Source organism: Dermacentor variabilis, chromosome 5, assembly GCF_050947875.1.
Source record: "Dermacentor variabilis isolate Ectoservices chromosome 5, ASM5094787v1, whole genome shotgun sequence".
NCBI lineage: Eukaryota > Metazoa > Arthropoda > Arachnida > Ixodida > Ixodidae > Dermacentor > Dermacentor variabilis.
In genome coordinates this window covers 110,720,816-110,738,949 of record NC_134572.1, presented here as the reverse complement: position 1 = coordinate 110,738,949, position 18,134 = coordinate 110,720,816, and the positions used below count along the sequence as shown (strand labels likewise).

Below are 18,134 nucleotides of genomic sequence, written 5' to 3'. Positions count from 1 at the left end.
TACTGGAGTTTTACACCCCCGTAAATTTGACAGCTTCTCATTTTCTTTTCATGGTTTACGGGAAGCTGCGAGGTGCTGAGTAGCTTCTGTGACTAGTCGCTTTTTTTTTTTTTTTATACTGGACGTTTGTGCTGGCGTGGTAGGTCTGCTTGCGTGGGCTACGCGCTATTCTTCTGGGTATTGTTTTTCTTTATTGTCGGGTGCCACGAAATACCGCATATAATACGACCAAGGGACACTTATTTCTTCGTTTGATAGCAAAAACAAAATATAATAACGAATGCCCCTAAAAAGTTAGTCGCTGAATAAATACCGAGGATTTCACTGCCGAGATCCGTAACAAAACGCGTCATGCGCTGGATTTTAAGGCCACGTAAATGACACTGGGCGTGAATTGGTGGAAGCTGCAGAGTATAACGCATTCTTCTGTGGCATTTTCTAGCGTGCCGCTGCTGAAAGCCCGAAGCGTCGTCGCGGACTGCTCAAGCGGTCGATGAGATACCGGCGTCTTGCGCATGTGGAATGTGCACTCCTTCGCACATGCTACTTGGCACAGTGCCGCAGTATAGGCGCAAGAGTGGCACAGTTATCTACTGCGCCGCGTTTCGGGGGCCATATCTGGGAAGATAAGCTGCACATACTCAAGGAAGAGAACGGTGTGGATCAGAGAGCGAACATGGATAGCCGATGTTCTAATTGACATTCAGGGAAAGAAATAGAGCTGGGCAGGTCATGTAATGCGTAGGTTAGATAACCGGTGGACCATTAGGGTTACAGAATGGGTGCCAAGAGATGGGAAGCGCAGTCGAGGACGGCAGAAGACTAGGTGGGGTGATGAAATTAAGAAATTCGCAGGGGCTAGCTGGAATCGGGTTGGCGCAGGAGAGGGGTAATCGGAGATCGCAGGGAGAGGCCTTCGTCCTGCAGTGGACATAAAATAGGGTGATGACAATGACTCAAGATGACGAAAAGTAGCAGGAATATTGCGCCATTTCCTGCGAAAAGTCGCAGGAATATTGACGTCGCCACTTGTAGCTATATATGGCACTCTAGCCGGTTGAACGAAAAATGCTAGTATTAAACTGGCCTATTAAGATTATCAGCAGATAAAACGTAAATAATTTACGGTGGCTGCGAAACTGAATCCAGCATGAAGGCACGGTTAAAGGTACTGCATTAGCGTAATAGTTCTAATCGTTGACAGGCTAAAGATTTAGTTGCAGTCAACCGCTGTCCAACAAAAAATATGTATAAACGCGCTAGCCAACTAAGCTCGCCGATTTTCTTAAGGTCACGGTGAAGGTGAACTACCTTTAAGATGTCGGCGTCTCTTGGGAACCGTGTTTTGGGCGAAGCTTCTGAATAATTATCACCGAAAAGGGTGGAACTCTTGCATTCAGTTGGTGGCTCAGCTTGGCAGGTGTAGCGTTCTAGCGATATTTTGTGGCACTATGTTTAAGCAGTGTTTCGTTGTACGTGCGTGCAATGCACAGGACCTGTTATCACAACAATATATGCTGACGTTCAGTCGCAGTATATAAACAGCTTTGCGATATCTATCGATAATAGCAGCACACAGCTATACCACTGTTCACTCTTATACGATAGGCGCAGCACCCGCTGCTGCAGTTTACTGACTACCCTTGCAAATGTTTATCGAAATTGCATAGCTTTTCAAAATAAACGACTGTAGAAACTACACAGGAATTTTGTAGAATGTCATAAAAATTCTTGCGAGGTACCATCATTAGTGTACAGTCATTGCATTCTACCGGTACTAACATATGGGGCAGAAACTTTGACGTCAACGAAAGCTCGAGAAAAAGTTCCAAGAGCAATGGAAAAATGTTAGGCGTAACGTTTAGAGACCGGAAGACGGTGGTGTAGAATAGGGAGCAAACGGGAATAGCCGATATTCTAGTTGACTCTTCATTATGAAGTATGCAGCGCACACGCACCAAACAAGAACAATATGATATGCAGTAAACACCAACTAGGCCAAACTGGAGTTCTTCTGAAAGGTAACGCACAATTTAGCGCTACACCTCTTTAGCGTTTGTCTGTTGCACTCGGCAAAGGCACTTGACTGCGTGCGTGTGCGAATGCGAAAGCATTGTAGCAGTAGCGTAGCCAGAAACTTATGTAGGGGGGGGGGAGGGTTTCAATCAGCAACTTCATTTACAAACAAGCATTTACAAGCAAGGCTCCGCCGACAACTAACACTCTTTACTCTCTCTCTCTCTCTCTCTCTCTATATATATATATATATATATATATATATATATATATATATATATATATATATATTGTGGGGTTCTCACCCGTGCTTTTGGGACAAAGGAACGACAACACAATAGTGCGCAACAGTCACAAGGGCATTTATTGCACCTTTCATAGACTAATGCCTACTAGCCGAGTTGCTATCCACAAAACATGCCGGTGGGCGCGCGACAAATCGCGGAAGTCCGACTGACCGCATAGCGAGCGAATATGTTCGCCCCATGCTGGACACCAACGCCTGGTCGTTCGCGCGTACGGTCACGCGAGCGGTGGCGCGTTCGAAGTCCATTCCGGGGAAGGCCTCGCGAGACTGTCTCAAAGAAGCATGGATCGGCGCACGCGCAGAACGTCCGCGCCGCTTGACGAACCCGAGCCAAAGAGGAGGAGCCGTCTCCTTTTTGCGCCCAAGTAACCCCGCCGTTAGGTGGCTTTAGCAGAGGCACACTCGCGCCATCCCTCGTACTACCCGACAAGCATACCGACCGCTGCCGTAAAGCCACGCTGCGAAGCCGGATTACAGGAGACGGGAGCTATGCGGGAAAACACATCAGGGGACGCATTTGAGTCGCGCATACCCCCCCCCCCCCACACACACATGGAGGTTATACACTACGCAGACACTCCTAGCACTCCCTGGACAATAATGCTTTAACAACGAAGATGCACGTTCTGCAGCCACTTCGCATCAAATTATGCTGTCATCCTTATGCTATTTAAAAAAATATTAAAACAATTTCGTTTACGAATTGATGCATTTGTATAATGTATATATGTCGATGACCTAGCTGGTACATGACTTGGCAAAATGAACAGCGCTAAAAACTGCGCCAAACAAAAACAAGACAGCGCACATTCGTGTCTTGTTTTCAGGCCAGACTTGATGCCGCCCAGGTAACAGCGGAGATAACAGTCATTTTTTCAGTCAGACCTCCTAGTGAGTGGTACGACCATGTACGGGAGAGGACAGGCATCATCATCAGCCTACTTTATGTCCACTGCAGGACGAAGGCCTCTCCCTGCGATCTCCAATTACCCCTGTCCTGCGCCGACCGATTCCAACTAGCACCCACAATTTTTCTAATTTCGTCGCACCACCTAGTCTTCTGCCGTCCTCGACTGCGCTTCCCTTCTCTTGTTACCCATTCGGTAACCCTAATGGTTCAACAGTTATCTAGTCTGCGCATTACATGACCTGCCCAGCGCAATTTTTTTCTCTTAATGTCTATTAGAATATCGTCTACACCCGTTTGCTCTCTGATCCAAACCGCTTTCTTTCTGTCTCTTAATGTTATGCCTAGCATTCTTCGTTCCACCGTTCCTTGCGCGGTCCTTAACTTGATCTCAAGCTTCTTTGTCAGTTTCCAAGTCTCTGCCCCATATGTCAGCACCGGTAAAATGCACCGATTGTATACTTTCCTTTTCAATGATAACGGTAAGCCCCCAGTCAGGAGCTCACGATGTCTGCCGTATGCGATCCAACCCATTTTTATTCTTCTGTGAATTAATCCTTCTGATGATCAGGGTTCCCTGTGATTACTTGACCTAGGTAAACGTACTCCTTCAGACTCTAGAGGCTAAGGGTGGGCACTATTTTGCAAGTTTTCTATCACTCAATTGCGCTTTCGGTGTTGCATATGGCCATGCTATATTATTCTAGATTTAAAAATAAAGGAACGAAGCTTTGCTCTAAATCTATAAATATAAAAATATATATTTTTCTTTCTTCGAAATATTGCCCGTGTTGAGGGGGGGGGGGGCTTCAGAGCGTGTATATACATGGAAGGAGCGTGGCAGAGAGGAAAGACGCAAGAAACTCGTTCTGACCTTTGCACCACGTCAGTGGGCACAATGCCCTCTGGAGCTCCCTGGGCGTCGATCGCAACATTACTCTTGACGGCTGTAATTTCCCGTGACCTCCCGCGAAATCACTGCAGAAATTGCAGCACTTAGCTTTCCAGTACACTGTACATTCTACTATACCCCCCCCCCTTAATAAATAAAAAAAAAACAGCGAAGCTGTGTAGCTTCGAATGGTCGCCGTCGGACGAAAATCGCAGACTTGCCGCCGTAAAAACGCTCCATGTATCCCGGCTTTGGCGAACTGCACCTCCGCCGCGAGCCGGCCCTATCTCCCCCGCGAGCCCCCCCCCCCCCGGCCCTATCTACTATAGATAGTGGCACTATCTTCGTTTTTTTTTTTTTTAACACGCGGACACTATAGTGGGGAAAGTAGCCCTTAACAGCTTCGCTGTAAAAGAGCACACGCGCGATACTGGGAATGATAAAAATTCTTGGCATAGAAACACTGTAATAGAAGTATTCACCCTTTTCGCGGCGATCACGTGGTGGCGCCTCCATTGCTTACCTCAACTGCCTCCGTTGCCTTCGCGTTCGCAATGGGTGTGTATGACGCCGGTGCGGCTTAGCAAACCTCTGTTTCGGGAGACATCGTACGGCAGTGACTGGGCGGACGACATGAAGCTTTGTCCACAGCTTCAGAGAACTTGCAAAAACGATTTGGAAGCTGTGCCCAAACGGCGCGAGCAACGTATATAGTGCTTGTTTTAAAAGCGAGGCTAAATATGTATTCTAAGCTATCAAAACTTTCCGCTCATGAATCGGGATTGTTGTTTTGCTCTTCGTTCTTTATTTGGCGAATATTTTGAAGCAGCGGTTTGTCACATTTATGACTCAGTAAATTTCCTTGGTGCGGTCACTATCTGATTATTTCTGCCTAATCGCTCGCGGGTGTGCTCAGTTCCGATAGATTTGTTGCTGCGCGCAAGGCTTGAAACGTCGCCGTTTGGGACGTTGTAATACCTTGTAGCGAAAGCTGCATTATCGCTAGTAACTCGCTTACTCTTGTGGACTGTCACGAAACATTCAGTTTAAACCAATCGTGCGCTATCGGTGCAGTCAGTCAATTATTGTGCGTATATATTCAAGTGTGCGCCCATTCACTTATTGACATGTTGGCGACAGAGTGGACGTAACATTCCGTGCCAGTTGGGGTAGATGTTTGTAGATATTGTGCGCGAAACATAGAAGCGGCGCTGCTCCCTTTGTCCTTGTTTAACGAGCGGTACTCATTCTTGCCGACGGTCCGGGGCTGAAGCTCAACGCTGGCGGATGAGCAAATTTCTGTATCCTCGAAGAAAGCCGTACATCTCGAAGTGCCGGTAACACGTACGGACAGTTGTAGCAATGGTCCGCGAATTCACTTGGCTGCAAAGATTCATTCCATTCCTTAATATGTCAGTCACTGTCTTTGCAGCCAACTATTGCACATGTCTTCAATACATACGAGTCAATCCGGCGTGATTGTCGCACAGTAGCGGAAACACAGTTGCATTTTCGACAGCTGATCACACAGAAGCACGGTGGAAGCGGTAATGGTTTCGTATTCGTGCGCTGTCGCTGAGGCGACGTGCTGCAGCCGCCGAAAGCGCCATCTCGTTTCTCTAGAACAAACTGCTCCGCGAAAGAGGCAACAAACACCCAGAGGCACGCCTGATATTGTATTTTTAATATCATGACTGAGGGTTATTGTGTCGCCAATCTGTCTATTAACAGAGACATGTATTCTTGAGGCGCATCTGTAGACAGTTCCGTTGTGATATCACCGTATTGTGCACGTGCTCTTTGTTTCATGTGCACCGTATCTATATTTAGCGGCTTATATGCGCGGTTGAGTAAACAGCATGGGGTTATCATTTGTTTTTCGTACCCTTCTCTGTTTGATTTCTGGGGTTTTCCGTGCCAAAACCACGCCGTAGCGGGGGAACCCGCGGAATAATTTTTGACCTCCTGGGAATAACGTTCCACAAGTACACGGGAGACGGACTTTTTTTTTTTTTTTTTTGCATTTCGCCCCCATCAAAATGCGGTCGCCGCGGGAGGTATTTGATCCCGCGACCTCGTGCACTAACGACGCAACACAGCTAAGCCACCGCGACGCGTGTTGTGATCATTTCGCGCTATACTTTACGCGTTACAAGGAAGGGTTATACGTCTCGCATTTGTCGTGGGTGTGCTGCTGCCGAACAATTTGTATAGTATGTAGTAGCAGCAGTACTGCAGTGATATGGGCGCATCACATTGCTGCAGCGGGGTATAATGCTTCTTGCGTCAGACCGAGAGGTTGAATATAATCCGCTCGCTGATGCAGCCGCGAATGCGGTCCCCTTCGTGTGCACTTCAAGGCTGGCGAGTCGCGGTCGAGGACCCCCGTGGCTGGGCAATTGTCGCGATAGCGGAAATTGCCGACGATATGGGCGCTCGCACGCATCCTCGAGCGCGAGCATGCGCTGAAAGCGCCAAGTTGCTGTCTGCGTGGGCGCGGCACCCGCGACACTTCGTATGGCCAAACGCGAATGTTCGTAAAAACACGCTCATTATACGGTTTGTGCAATAAATAGCCGTACTTTGGGGTGAAAAAAAAATGTAGCCTACACGCCGTGGTTGCTTATATAGTGGCTTTGGCGTTGCGCTGCTAGGTGAGCACGAGGTCGCGCGATCGAATCCCGGTCGCGGCGGCCGCATCTCGATGGGGGCGAAATCCAAAGACGCCCGTGTACCGCATGCATTGGGGTGCGCGTTAGGGAACCAAAAATAGCCGCTGCTGATAAAGAGGTCCGCGGGCTCGATCCCCGGTCGCAGCGATTCCGATGACTGCTTGCTTTTGGTGAACCTTGCATGCTTCTGGTGCTCCCTCCGCTATGGCGTAATTCGTGCTCAAGCCGTGGTTTGCGACGTTAAAAAAAACAATCAACTGACATTCGGCCTGGGATTGTTACCAGAATTTACGCTTTTCCCAAAATTGTGGTTTTCGATCCGCGTCGTAAAAGAGGGTGAATCGAACGGGCTTTTCGTTAGTCCTTATCGCGCTGATGTGCACCCTGCCGCCGACCGTTTCGTTTGCAGGAATGTGTGGCTCACTCTTATCTCCGCTTCCTTATCCCGAGAATAGCATCGGACTCTGCGACCTTGCTCTATGCACTCGACAAATATATTCTGTATACGCTGCAATATCTAGATACACCACTTCCCCCCTTGTCGGTGCGTACGTGATGCGATCGGAGCGTACGCCGGCGCCTCCGCAGCCATAAAAAAAGTGGCTCGACGGAAACGCTCGCATTTGAGCCATGCTCGCCACCCGTAGGAGTCGCTGTGGAGGTATGCACAGGTCTTTATTTGCGTGTCCGTGCTCTCGCTTCACCGTGTTGCTTGCTAATCACTATATAGTGTGCAGGATGGGAAACGTAACTGTTACGGTTGTAAACGTTACACGTGTGCGTGAAAAAAATGACCTTTTCCGTAATCCCTTCTTTTCCCACGTGATGTCAAATGTGGCACGAAAACGGTGCGTCTACAAATATAAATAGATTGGCAGCCGTCTTCGTGTTTTCGCACGCATCTCAGAAGCTCACTTTAGGTTGTCAGTTTCTTTTTTTTCTTTTCTTTTTTTGAGGTGTCAGCGGAGCTCGGGGCGGTGTTTCACACAATGCTCGCTCCCCTCGAAAAGGGTGTGTCGCGTAAACGTCTTTCTAGGTTGGAATAACCAATCATTACACCTTTCGTAACGTAAGATTTTTCCTGACTGTATAACTTCCGCCAGCATATGAATACTCTCAGCGCACTTTAACGAGACCAACTGAGACGTACGCATGCAGCGCTGTCTTTAGACTGTGAGCACCGTAATATATGTTTGTGTCTCACTGTCTCGTTATCGTGCGATGGAAGTAATCCGTCATGAACCATTTAAGCCGATAGTTTATCCCTGTTAAAAAAGAAGACTATCTGCGGGCCGTTCACCGAATGTTACCAGACAAGCGAAGTCAACAGCAGAAACACTTTGCGACCAAATTTGCATTTTGTTACGAACGCGGAACTCGCAAACGCACAATCACCGATTTTATATCACGGTAACAACGTTAATATGACGCACACTATAGACAGCAGCAGCTGGTAGATGAGTGGTACAAGTTGCTACTAATTTAGTGGGCACCGTAACAGCTCCCGGGTACACTCGTATTTATTATCCATATTGAGGGCACTGATCGAAACTGCAAACGTCTGTGTTTTGCACAAATACGCGTCCATCTGCGGAATCTATATGTGCACGCTTGTGTGCGCTAGTGAGCAACATATAATTGTTAATTCAGCATCTTGATTAAAGAAAAGAAATATGGCAGAAATATTTCTGCGACGACGTCATTACATACTGTTACTATATATGTCAAACAGCCTTGTACGCCTTTTCAGGCGTAACCTGCGAAATGTGGGGAATTTTATGCGGCCCCGAAGGCCTTGAAGGGTGCACTATAAGCGTTATCTGTATATAAAAACCGCCCAAAATAAGGACGCGCCTAGGGCGTTTTGTACGACATTTTACCATTAAGGGTGTAAAGCGTGTGGAACTTCTGCAACACTCTGCCAACCGTCAACTCTTAAAAAAGCTTGCACCTTTTGGGGCGAATCTTGTCCCACACACGTTTATAACAGTTGCGCCCTTTAGGGTGTGTATTTGCCTCAATAATCATGTTTTGCCTGCATTTCCTTTCTTTAACACTGTGAGCCCGGTACGTCCAGTTCACGGACGGCATGCGCGTCGTGACATATAGTATTCTCGACCGGAAAGTAGCCAGCTCAGCGTTTTCAAGAAAGGAAACGCACGCTCTAAAGAAACTTTACACCCTGTGGGGTGCAGATCTGCCACACAACGATAATCGTCATCTGCCTTGCTTGCGTTTCCTTTCTTGAAAACGCCGCGCCCGCTACTTCCCTGTCCGCAATGCTATCTCATGTTGATAACGCGCATGCCGTTCGTTACTGGGAAGTACCGGGCTCGCAGCGTTAAAGAAAGAAAAAGTGGACGAGACAGATGACGTTTATAGATGTGTGGCAAGATACGACTCAAAGGGTGTAAACTTAGAGTGCAAGCAAGGCAGATGACCATTGTCGTTGTGGGGCAAATATACACCCCAAATGGTGCAACTGTTTCAAGAGTCTGCTGTAACGCGACTTGCACAGCTTTGTGCGGTTTTCATGACGACGTTCTCGGACATCAATGCCTGTGCTGCCTTACGCAGCCATTTGTGAGTCACATACGATATTGGATACGGTCGATCGGCCCGCACACAGTGAAACTTTCTAGCCGAATCCCTAAAGGATTAAAAAAACAAAAAATGCGGGGGGGGGGGGGGTACGTGCTATGCATTGTGGTTTCGGCTACCGGCAGACCTGAACGACTCGCGGAGCACGTCAGGCCATCGAAACAGCGGACTCGGGCATGCATGAAGAACAGAAAGGCTTCCGTTCGGGTAACACCGAACGATGTAAGCCTGAAGCGTCGTCACTGTACCCTTTTCCTGTTTTGACTTGTTCGAAGGCGTGAAGCCCTGCGCTTTGAGCGCGGAAAGCAGTCGTTGCGGTTCAGCATTGAAGCGAACTGGCCAGAACGTTCGGTCTTTACGACGTCGCATTAAAAAAAAAAGACTACGCTATGCTTTTCTGTAGTTCCTGTATATTCATCAAAATAAAGTTGCTCCCGTATCACTCAGCTCCTTCCTTGCCAGTGGACGAATCTGCAGCCACGTAATTTCCCAGTGATTTCGCTGCAGCGTGCATTTGTAACGTTAATTAGCGCGCTGACTGTTTACGCGAGTGACGGAATTCGTGACACACCGTGAAGGCCGGTTGCTCGGATATTGAAGCAGACATATCTATCAGAACTCCAAAGTGGGGATAGAATTAAGATACTGGCCAGCGCGGTTACATGACCCTGCTTCAGATATCGCACGCTTACGTCTAAATAGCCAAGGTGACCGCGGAGACGCTAGAGCGAAATTAAAAAGGAAAAATGTAATTCAAACCGTCGGCCCGTTCCTCGGTCGACTAACTTTCGGGGATCGTTTCGGCGGCAATCAATGCCCAACTCGCACTGCTCGCAACTCGCACTGGTCGTCTGTTTTTCCGTCGACGTCTGCTGGGCTTTCGCACTGGATTCCCCGACTCGGTTTGCCCTCCCGACGTCACGTCGACTGCCTCCCGGCAAGTTTCACATGCGCGCTGCAAGTGTGTGACCCCCCACCCACGTGCGGCGCGCTCGTGGCGGGCACGTTATTTTTCTTCTTTTAATTTTTCTCCGCCAAGCTCCGGGCGCGTTGACCGCAGATCGCGCATTCCAGGCAGTGCGCGAGCCCCACGCGCCCGTCACGCGCACGCCGTGCTCTGCATCTCCAAGCCCCGCGCAGGTTCTCGGCGGCCGCTGCTGCTTTATCTCTTGGCATCCGGTGAAACATCGGGGCTCGGTAGGCCCTCTCGTCAATAGCCCGCCTATCGCGCACCGCGCCTCTCTCAACGGTTTCGGCGAGCCGCGCACGCTTGCTTCGTGCCTGGCCCGCGTCGTCATCGCGGCCTTTTGAATCGCCGATCGTCGCAGCACCTTTTGGGCACGCTGTGAGTAGCGCGAGAGATCTGTCGGGCTGGGCGTCGGTTTGCCCGTCTTCGCTTTCGCGAGCGCGGCCTAGGCGTAGCCCGTCCCGCGATCTGCTGTGTTGATTTCGAACCCGAGTGCCCGTTTTTGCAGATCGCTTTGCAGAACCGACCATGGCGCAAGTGGAGCCCCCGAAGCCGCACCAGGTGTACGCCGTTCACGCCAACACACTGCTTGAGCATCTCAGCACCCTGGACGTGAACCAGCCGACGGCGTTCGTCCGGCTGACCGGAATAATCTGCACCATCGGTGAGCGCGCGTATTTGCATTTCTCGACCGCCGGCCTGGCCGAGCTTCGGTTGCCGCTGCTTCGAAGCGATGTTAGGCCGCGCCCACGCGTTATTGCAGGGAAACTTCATTTAGTTTACTGGTATACCGTTTTCGATTTCTGACGTTCCATTGAACGGAGCACAGTTGAAGAAAAGAAAATGTGGAGGTAAAGTTGTGGTCGGCACTCGAATTCCGCTAACGCTGCAGTGTTCGCGATTTGGGCGGTATCGAGCCACTTTCATGTTCCTGCAAATGTCTCTTCACCTACCGGCATTTCTGTAATGCGAGAGAGTTCGCAACCTGACGCTTTCAAAGGTCGTCTTTTCGCTGCATTTTCAGTGAAGTGTTTGAGCCAAACTGCTCTGCTGGAACGCATTTTGGAACAGAAGATGCTTTCAGTGGTTGCATTGATGCACGCTTGCCAAGTTGCTGCAACAACATCAATGTGAACTTTTCTGTGTCTGCCTCTTCCTCACCATAACCTCTTGCGACATTAGTTGAAAATTATTTCATTGCATTTCTTGCATCTTCAGGATCATGAAAAACTTAAGCGGCAAAAGAGATTAAGAATTTTCATTCTTCAGCGAGTTTTTTCAAGTTTACAGAATATAGACGCTAGCAAGGACTCTACAAGAACATCAGATATTCGAATGTCAACTATTTCAGGTCTAGCATGCTTGGAAAGCACCTATCCAGCTACTTCAAAAATATGCGGGATCCATAACATTGCTACATAATGTAATGACAGCGGTGACATCGTAATTGTACCCGAAATGCTCCATGTGGTTTCACTGACAGTAATTTGACCATATCTTTGCAGGACCCTTTGTACAGTATTGCACAATTGCTTTGAATCCTTTTCAAGATTAACTTGGCAGCGATTGCATAAAATATTTGTCCGTGATATGAAGCCAGGTGCTTGTAGAACTCTATGGAAGTGGTTTAATAATGTTCTTGCTCTGTCGTTGAGAAAATTCACACCAATTTGATATAGACTCCTACGTCGTAAGAATGCTAAAAGCACCCATAACGAGCATTTTGAATACTTTGAAGTGATAAAAAAAATTGATTCGTCATCAGCATGCCAACCAACTAGGTATTGTTACATCTTCATCTCTTTGTTTTGGCAAAAACAAAAGTGGTTTCACTATAACAAATGTTAGGAAGGCAGTTAACGTTGTCCATGTAGTCAGCCAAAAAAGTTTATGGGACACAGGTTAAGTAGCTATGAGTGTAGGTCACGTGCTGATACATGCTAAGACTGATTTCGGAGCTATGTCTCCAGACTTTGCAGTTCCTTTTTCAAAAATTGCATGCGCATCCCATAAGCTTTTGTGGCCAACTGTACATGGAGATGTTACTTTCGGCACAAACTATGGTACATAAACAAAAAAAATAGGTTCTTCACGTTCGACATACCAGTGAAGTCTCAAAACACAATTGGGTCCTTGAGCTTTCTGTGGGTCTTGGAAGGATATGTAACTTGACTATACAACATTGTTATAATGAGGCAAAGACGACATATATTGGTCAGACAACACAAAATAAAAATGACAATAAATCTCTGAATGTTTATGGCACCACTTGATGATCCCATTGAGGAAGCTTTAGGTCAAAGCCCATCTCAGATTTCCCTATTCAAATACATGTAAAACACGCAAATGCTTTTAAAAAAACCGCTTGACTGAGTTGAATGAAATTTGTTGCATTCGAGGGAAAAAGCTGAATTTTTGTTACTCCAGGAAGCAGAATTTTTTGATACCTAATATTTAATGAAAACTCCCTAAAATGGCAAGTTACAAAAAGAAAATAGCACTCTTTTTCATCAAAAGCTAGTGACACATTCTGCGTTGTTGTCTGCTACTCTGCACCAAGGACATATATATGTAAACTGCATCAGTTAGACCATCTAATGTTGACAGATTTGGTTTGTGAATTTACAGTTTACGTCCAATTGTTACAATGTGTACAAGGGTTTTGCAAAAGTTCTACTTGCACATTACATAGTAGTATATTTCAGTGTGGTTTATAATGAACCAATTTTGTCTGTTTTAGATGTATTAGGTGCAGGTTATAAATTGTGGTATTTTTCATTGCCAAGTAGAGTTGTAAACATTTGATTGTTAATTTCTTTTTTAATTTTCCAATCTTGGAGAACTTTTCTAAAATAAATTGATGGTTTAAATAACAAATCTGCTTCCTACAGTCGCTAGATTTTAACTTTCTTTTCAGTGCAACAAACCTCATCAAAATCTGTGCAGCAATTGCCGAGAAAAACAATCAGTTCCCATGTATTTCTATTGTTGCTCCCGAGCTAAAGTTTCCGCTTAAGATTAGTTTCCTTTTATTTTGGCGCTCACCAATACCGTAGTTATAGAGATGTACATGGAGCGATAGTCATTAATTCTGTGTCACACCAGCATTTTTACATGCAGAAAATGCACCATGTAGCATTTTCATGGCTTCCATCATATGAACTGGAAAATTTCTATGCTGAAAGAAGCTGTCGTGCACACACACTCTTACACACGAGTGTTACCTTATACTTGGTTCTCTAGCATGAATGCAGATGCCTGTGCATTATCAGGCGTTACGGCATAGTTGCACATCATATAATAGTTCTTGAAAGAAACCTATAGATAGAATTTATATGTTGCATTACAACATTGAGTGGGTGTAAAAAGCAGAACTAAATGAGATGCAATGAAATCATTAGCACTAACAAAAAATAAGTCGTGAAGAGAGCAGACAATGTATGTGTGGTAGCTTCTAAGTGATAAAAAATTATGCATACCCAACGCACGTGTTGGAACCTGTGAAGCGAAGCTTTTGTGAAGCCATTAGTAAAATTCTATATTTGCCCATTTCATTCCTGTGTCTTTGGCATAAAGGAGACTGGCGCAGGCATGTGCTCTTATGTACTCGTGCTACATAATGTGACAAATAGGATTGTTTCTTCCTTTCCTCATATTTTAAACGTGCCAGCTGCTTTTTGGTCACTCCACCATTGTGGGTCATAGTACGGAAATCATGATCTCAAAGATCTAGTTGGCATTGGCAAAATGTGTACCTCCTGCTTATTGTGTGATCCTTCGCTGGGAGCATATTCCATCCACCTGCCTCTTGGCCAATCCTCTGTTATGGGTATGTGTCATTGTATGGAAATTATGATCATCACGATTAACACGCAGACACATTTTTCGGCCAATATTTCATTGTGGGTACGTGCCATAGTACAGAAATCATAATCAACATGCAGTGGTCATCTTAAACCTAGTTGGTATTGGCACTATATGTACTTTCTGCTTCTTGGTTGAGGATATGTGCCATTATATGGAAATCATCATCATAATCAATGCTCTGACATGCTTATTGTCCAATCCCCTGCTGTGGGCAGGTTTCTTGGCCCTTTCCCCATTCAGGGTATGTGCCACAATATGGGAATCGTAATCAACACGTGGTGATCGTCGCAGAGAGCTTGTTCATGTTGGCGTGGTTATGGCCTATTGGTTAGAGCACTGAGTTGCTGCTTTGGGGGGCCGAAGGTCGAATATAAGTGATATAAGTGTTTAAGTGAATTCGAATCGACTCTGCAAGAACCCAGCCAGCAACCGACCAAACCAGGTGAAACCATGGAATGGTAGGCAAAGAAGGCTTCACTTTAAAAGGACAGGATGGTCAAAAAGTATTGTGTGTGGTCACCTACAAAAAAAAGAAAAGAGAAACAGTGTGGATTGCAAATAAACTTAGGTGGGTGTGATGGTATAGCTCATGAAAAAGGGTAAGGTGAGGGATCTTTCAGAAAGCTGCTAATGATGAAAGAGCTAAGTTAGTTTTCATGGCTGTTACACTTGCTCCTGGATTATGGCTGGAAAGAATAAAGCTGTGTTTTAACTTGGCACTGGCTCAGTGTCAAGTGCTCAAATTTTGCTTAAAGAGACCGACAGCAATTTTTATTGATGCTGTTGTTTTTAGTTCAATGGAAAGCATACCGGTCAGTGTCCAATCCTGCAGTGGTAACACAAAGCATTGTGGAAAATTTTTTTATCTGACTTTTTCGGTTTACAGTCGCGATCGTGTTTGAAGCCATATGCTGAAAACATGCTGGAAACATTGTTAGGCGAGTGTGAAAGCAATTATGCGCCAGCAGTAGTGGGAAGTCGACAAGTGTGACCCTAGCTGCAAAAAATCAATGCATTTCAAGCTAAGTTTTCTTTGCCTCTTCCTTTGACGTTTTCACTGCTGCTGTTGCTGCTGTCACTGTCTTGCGTTACACAGGGGGGAGGTGGTTCAAAGTGTGCATATACCCGGCAGGAGTGTCGCAGAAAAAAAGGCAATGCGAGAAGCTCGTTTGGACCTTTCCATCGCATTGCCACAATACCCTCTGCAGTGCCATAGATGTCACAGCATATACCCTCTTGACTGCTGTAATCATCTCTGACCCCCGCGAAAGCATAGCAGAAACGGCAGCACTTACCTTTGTACTAACGTGCAACAGCCCAAAGAGGAGGTAAATAGAATGGTAGGGAGGAGATACGGATAGGGGGAGAAAATGGGGTAGAACAGATGCAGTTGCAAAACGAGTGAAGTGCAACACTTCACTCGCAGCTCGCGTACATGGGGGGAGGGCGGGAGCGGGAAAAGCGGCATAAGAAGCCAAGAAAGCACTGCTACTGGACACGACAGCATTTGAGGAAAAATTGAATGGTATGCTTCTGTCGCGATGCGGACATTCACAAGCGTCGTACGCCGAGAACGAGCCCAAGCACTACTAGAAACCAGAGTGCAGCTGCCTAATGAGACCACCGCGATTTTTACAGAAAAAAATGAGCCGCCTATTCCGCCACGCCAGTGTGCCTTGTGAAGCAATGACAATGCTAACTTGCTCAGAGGTTATGAACAGTGGTGCAGAAAAGCACCTCAAGCAAATACTTCTCGCCATGTGTTCTGTCTACTGCGTAGACAAGCAGTGGTGCATACAAGGTTACATTTAACATCAACTCACCGATAATTATTGTCAATCAAAGCAAACAGCACAGAAAGCTTCGCTTATATAGATTCCCACAGTTCGTTGGATCTGCATGATTTCTTTGTTCATTTAGCCGATCTTCATACGAGGGCATTTTGTATCTTACAGGGAAAGCACAGAAGTCAATGTACTTACTTGCAAACTCGCACACATACAAAAGCACTCATGTGTGCCATCATGCAATGAGGGGTGCCACAGCTCTTCATGGTTCTGCAGTTTCACTCATTGCTGTGAAGGCTGCGTCATTTGTTAGTGTGAACTTTTTAGATGCACATAATATAAAGCTCAGACACCTTTATAATGCAAAGGCTGCAGTCTTATGCAACACATATGGTGCACTTAATAGCAACCAACTTGCATACAGTAATCTGCAGCTGTGTGGTCAGCCTCTGGCTCTAGTATCAAGGCTTTACTGGAAATTGGCACAACATACTGTTTTTTATGACTTTCTGTGCCAATTTCGAATGCAATGAAATCAAAATTTATTTTCCATTTGCACAAAAATAAATGAAGGCGGTTGAGTGAAAAGCCACGACAAATGGCTGCAGAAGTTCTCAATAACTTTGGAAATGGCACAGGGCAAGAAAACACGAAATTCGTACACAGAAGCAAGATCATAAAGCATCTATACAACAGATAGAAGCAGCAAATACTAGAAGGAAATTGCAGAAGTTAATAACAACCAGAAAGATATATGTAAACCAGAATTGGTGATCTCTGTTGCCCACAAGGAAAAAAAGAACCCTATTTAAACCGCGAACAATTTGGTCGATTGTATCATTATAAATTATCTTTTAATTTTCATCAAAGTTTCATGGCTTGTTCTGGGCAGTCTTTGGTCCACCCTCAGCTGAACATAGCTTATTAGAAATCTGGGGCATTTTGGCAATCGCATCAGTGAGATTGTGGTGGCATTCCAACATCAGTCGTTCTGTGCAGGTCCTGCATCAAGAGATGTGAAGATGTTGGTGAACATGATGAAGGCTGGCATGAACATTGCCAGGTTGAACTTCTCACACGGCACTCATGAGGTATGAATGGCTTTTTTTCACAATAACTACAGAAATGCCATGTGTGCTATGCTTCCAGCCCATCATTGCTGTTTTGCACGTACTACTATACTGTCGCGATCAGTGCATGCAGCTTCTGATGTTGGACGACGGAGTGACCATACGTTAGTGTCAATTTTTCTTTATTGGCTACTGTAGGTTGAGCCACGCAGTTGCATGCTAGTTAAATCTTTTCAGTAATCATAATCAACAAAGGAATGAGCCACCTATTCATCAGCACTGTTGTCAATACAACTTTGTGCAGTAAAAGGGCATACTGCCATGCACACATGGTTTTGTTTCTTGGTGACTATTCCTGATTGGGTCATTACTGCTGTCATCTTATAGATGGTGCAAGGTAAGCCTACTGTATCTAAAAATGTTCAATGTTATTGCTAATTGTTTAACAAAAGTCTTGCCTAATGAGATTTCACATATGATGCAAGTAACGTATCACATTTTTTAATGTGTGCAAGCACCGGCTGTTACTCTGGAATGTATGGCGACACATGTATAAATGAAGGACAGACTTGAGCCATGAATTCAGATTCAAATCACGGATGATCATGTTTCGTGCTATCGTCATTGTTTGAGTATTGGTTTTTCTGCATACAAGTTTGCTTAATATGGTTACATTCTTTATTTGCACTTTTGGATAATGCATTGTTCTTTTCTGGCACTTGAACGAGACAGTATTTAATCTTTCGTTACCTCACCTATAGAAATTGATCAATTTGATCAGCGGCTTTTCTTTGTAATGTTAATTATGCCTGTTTGAATTTTTCTACTATAGTCAAATCTCAATATAATGAATCACGCGGGACCGCCGAAAATAATTTGTTATTGTGAAATATCGTAATGAAAAACTTGCAGTTATAAGCCAGTGGACAAACCTAGGAATGAAAATGACGTACCTTGGCAGTAGACGCATGTGCAGACAAGCATACCCTCAAATAAATATGTTTCACTCATTCAAAGCTGCTTTCGTTGAAGAAATCTGTGATTTTCT

The 18,134-nt window shown here is 45.7% G+C and overlaps 1 protein-coding gene across 2 annotated transcripts in view; it reads left to right on the top strand.

Moving 5' to 3' along the window:
* LOC142583043 (pyruvate kinase PKM-like) overlaps positions 1 to 18,134 on the top strand; it is a 45,150-nt gene that overhangs the window by 2,351 nt on the left and 24,665 nt on the right. The window contains exons 1-3 of one of the 2 annotated variants that reach the window (XM_075693305.1): positions 10,525 to 10,740; positions 10,871 to 11,026; positions 17,016 to 17,107. In XM_075693305.1, coding sequence (XP_075549420.1) covers positions 10,891 to 11,026; positions 17,016 to 17,107 — 228 coding nt within the window. In that variant the 5' untranslated portion in view covers positions 10,525 to 10,740; positions 10,871 to 10,890. Of the gene's footprint in view, positions 1 to 10,524; positions 10,741 to 10,870; positions 11,027 to 17,015; positions 17,108 to 18,134 lie in introns of those variants that run through there. The other variant, XM_075693304.1, reaches the window with a different exon arrangement.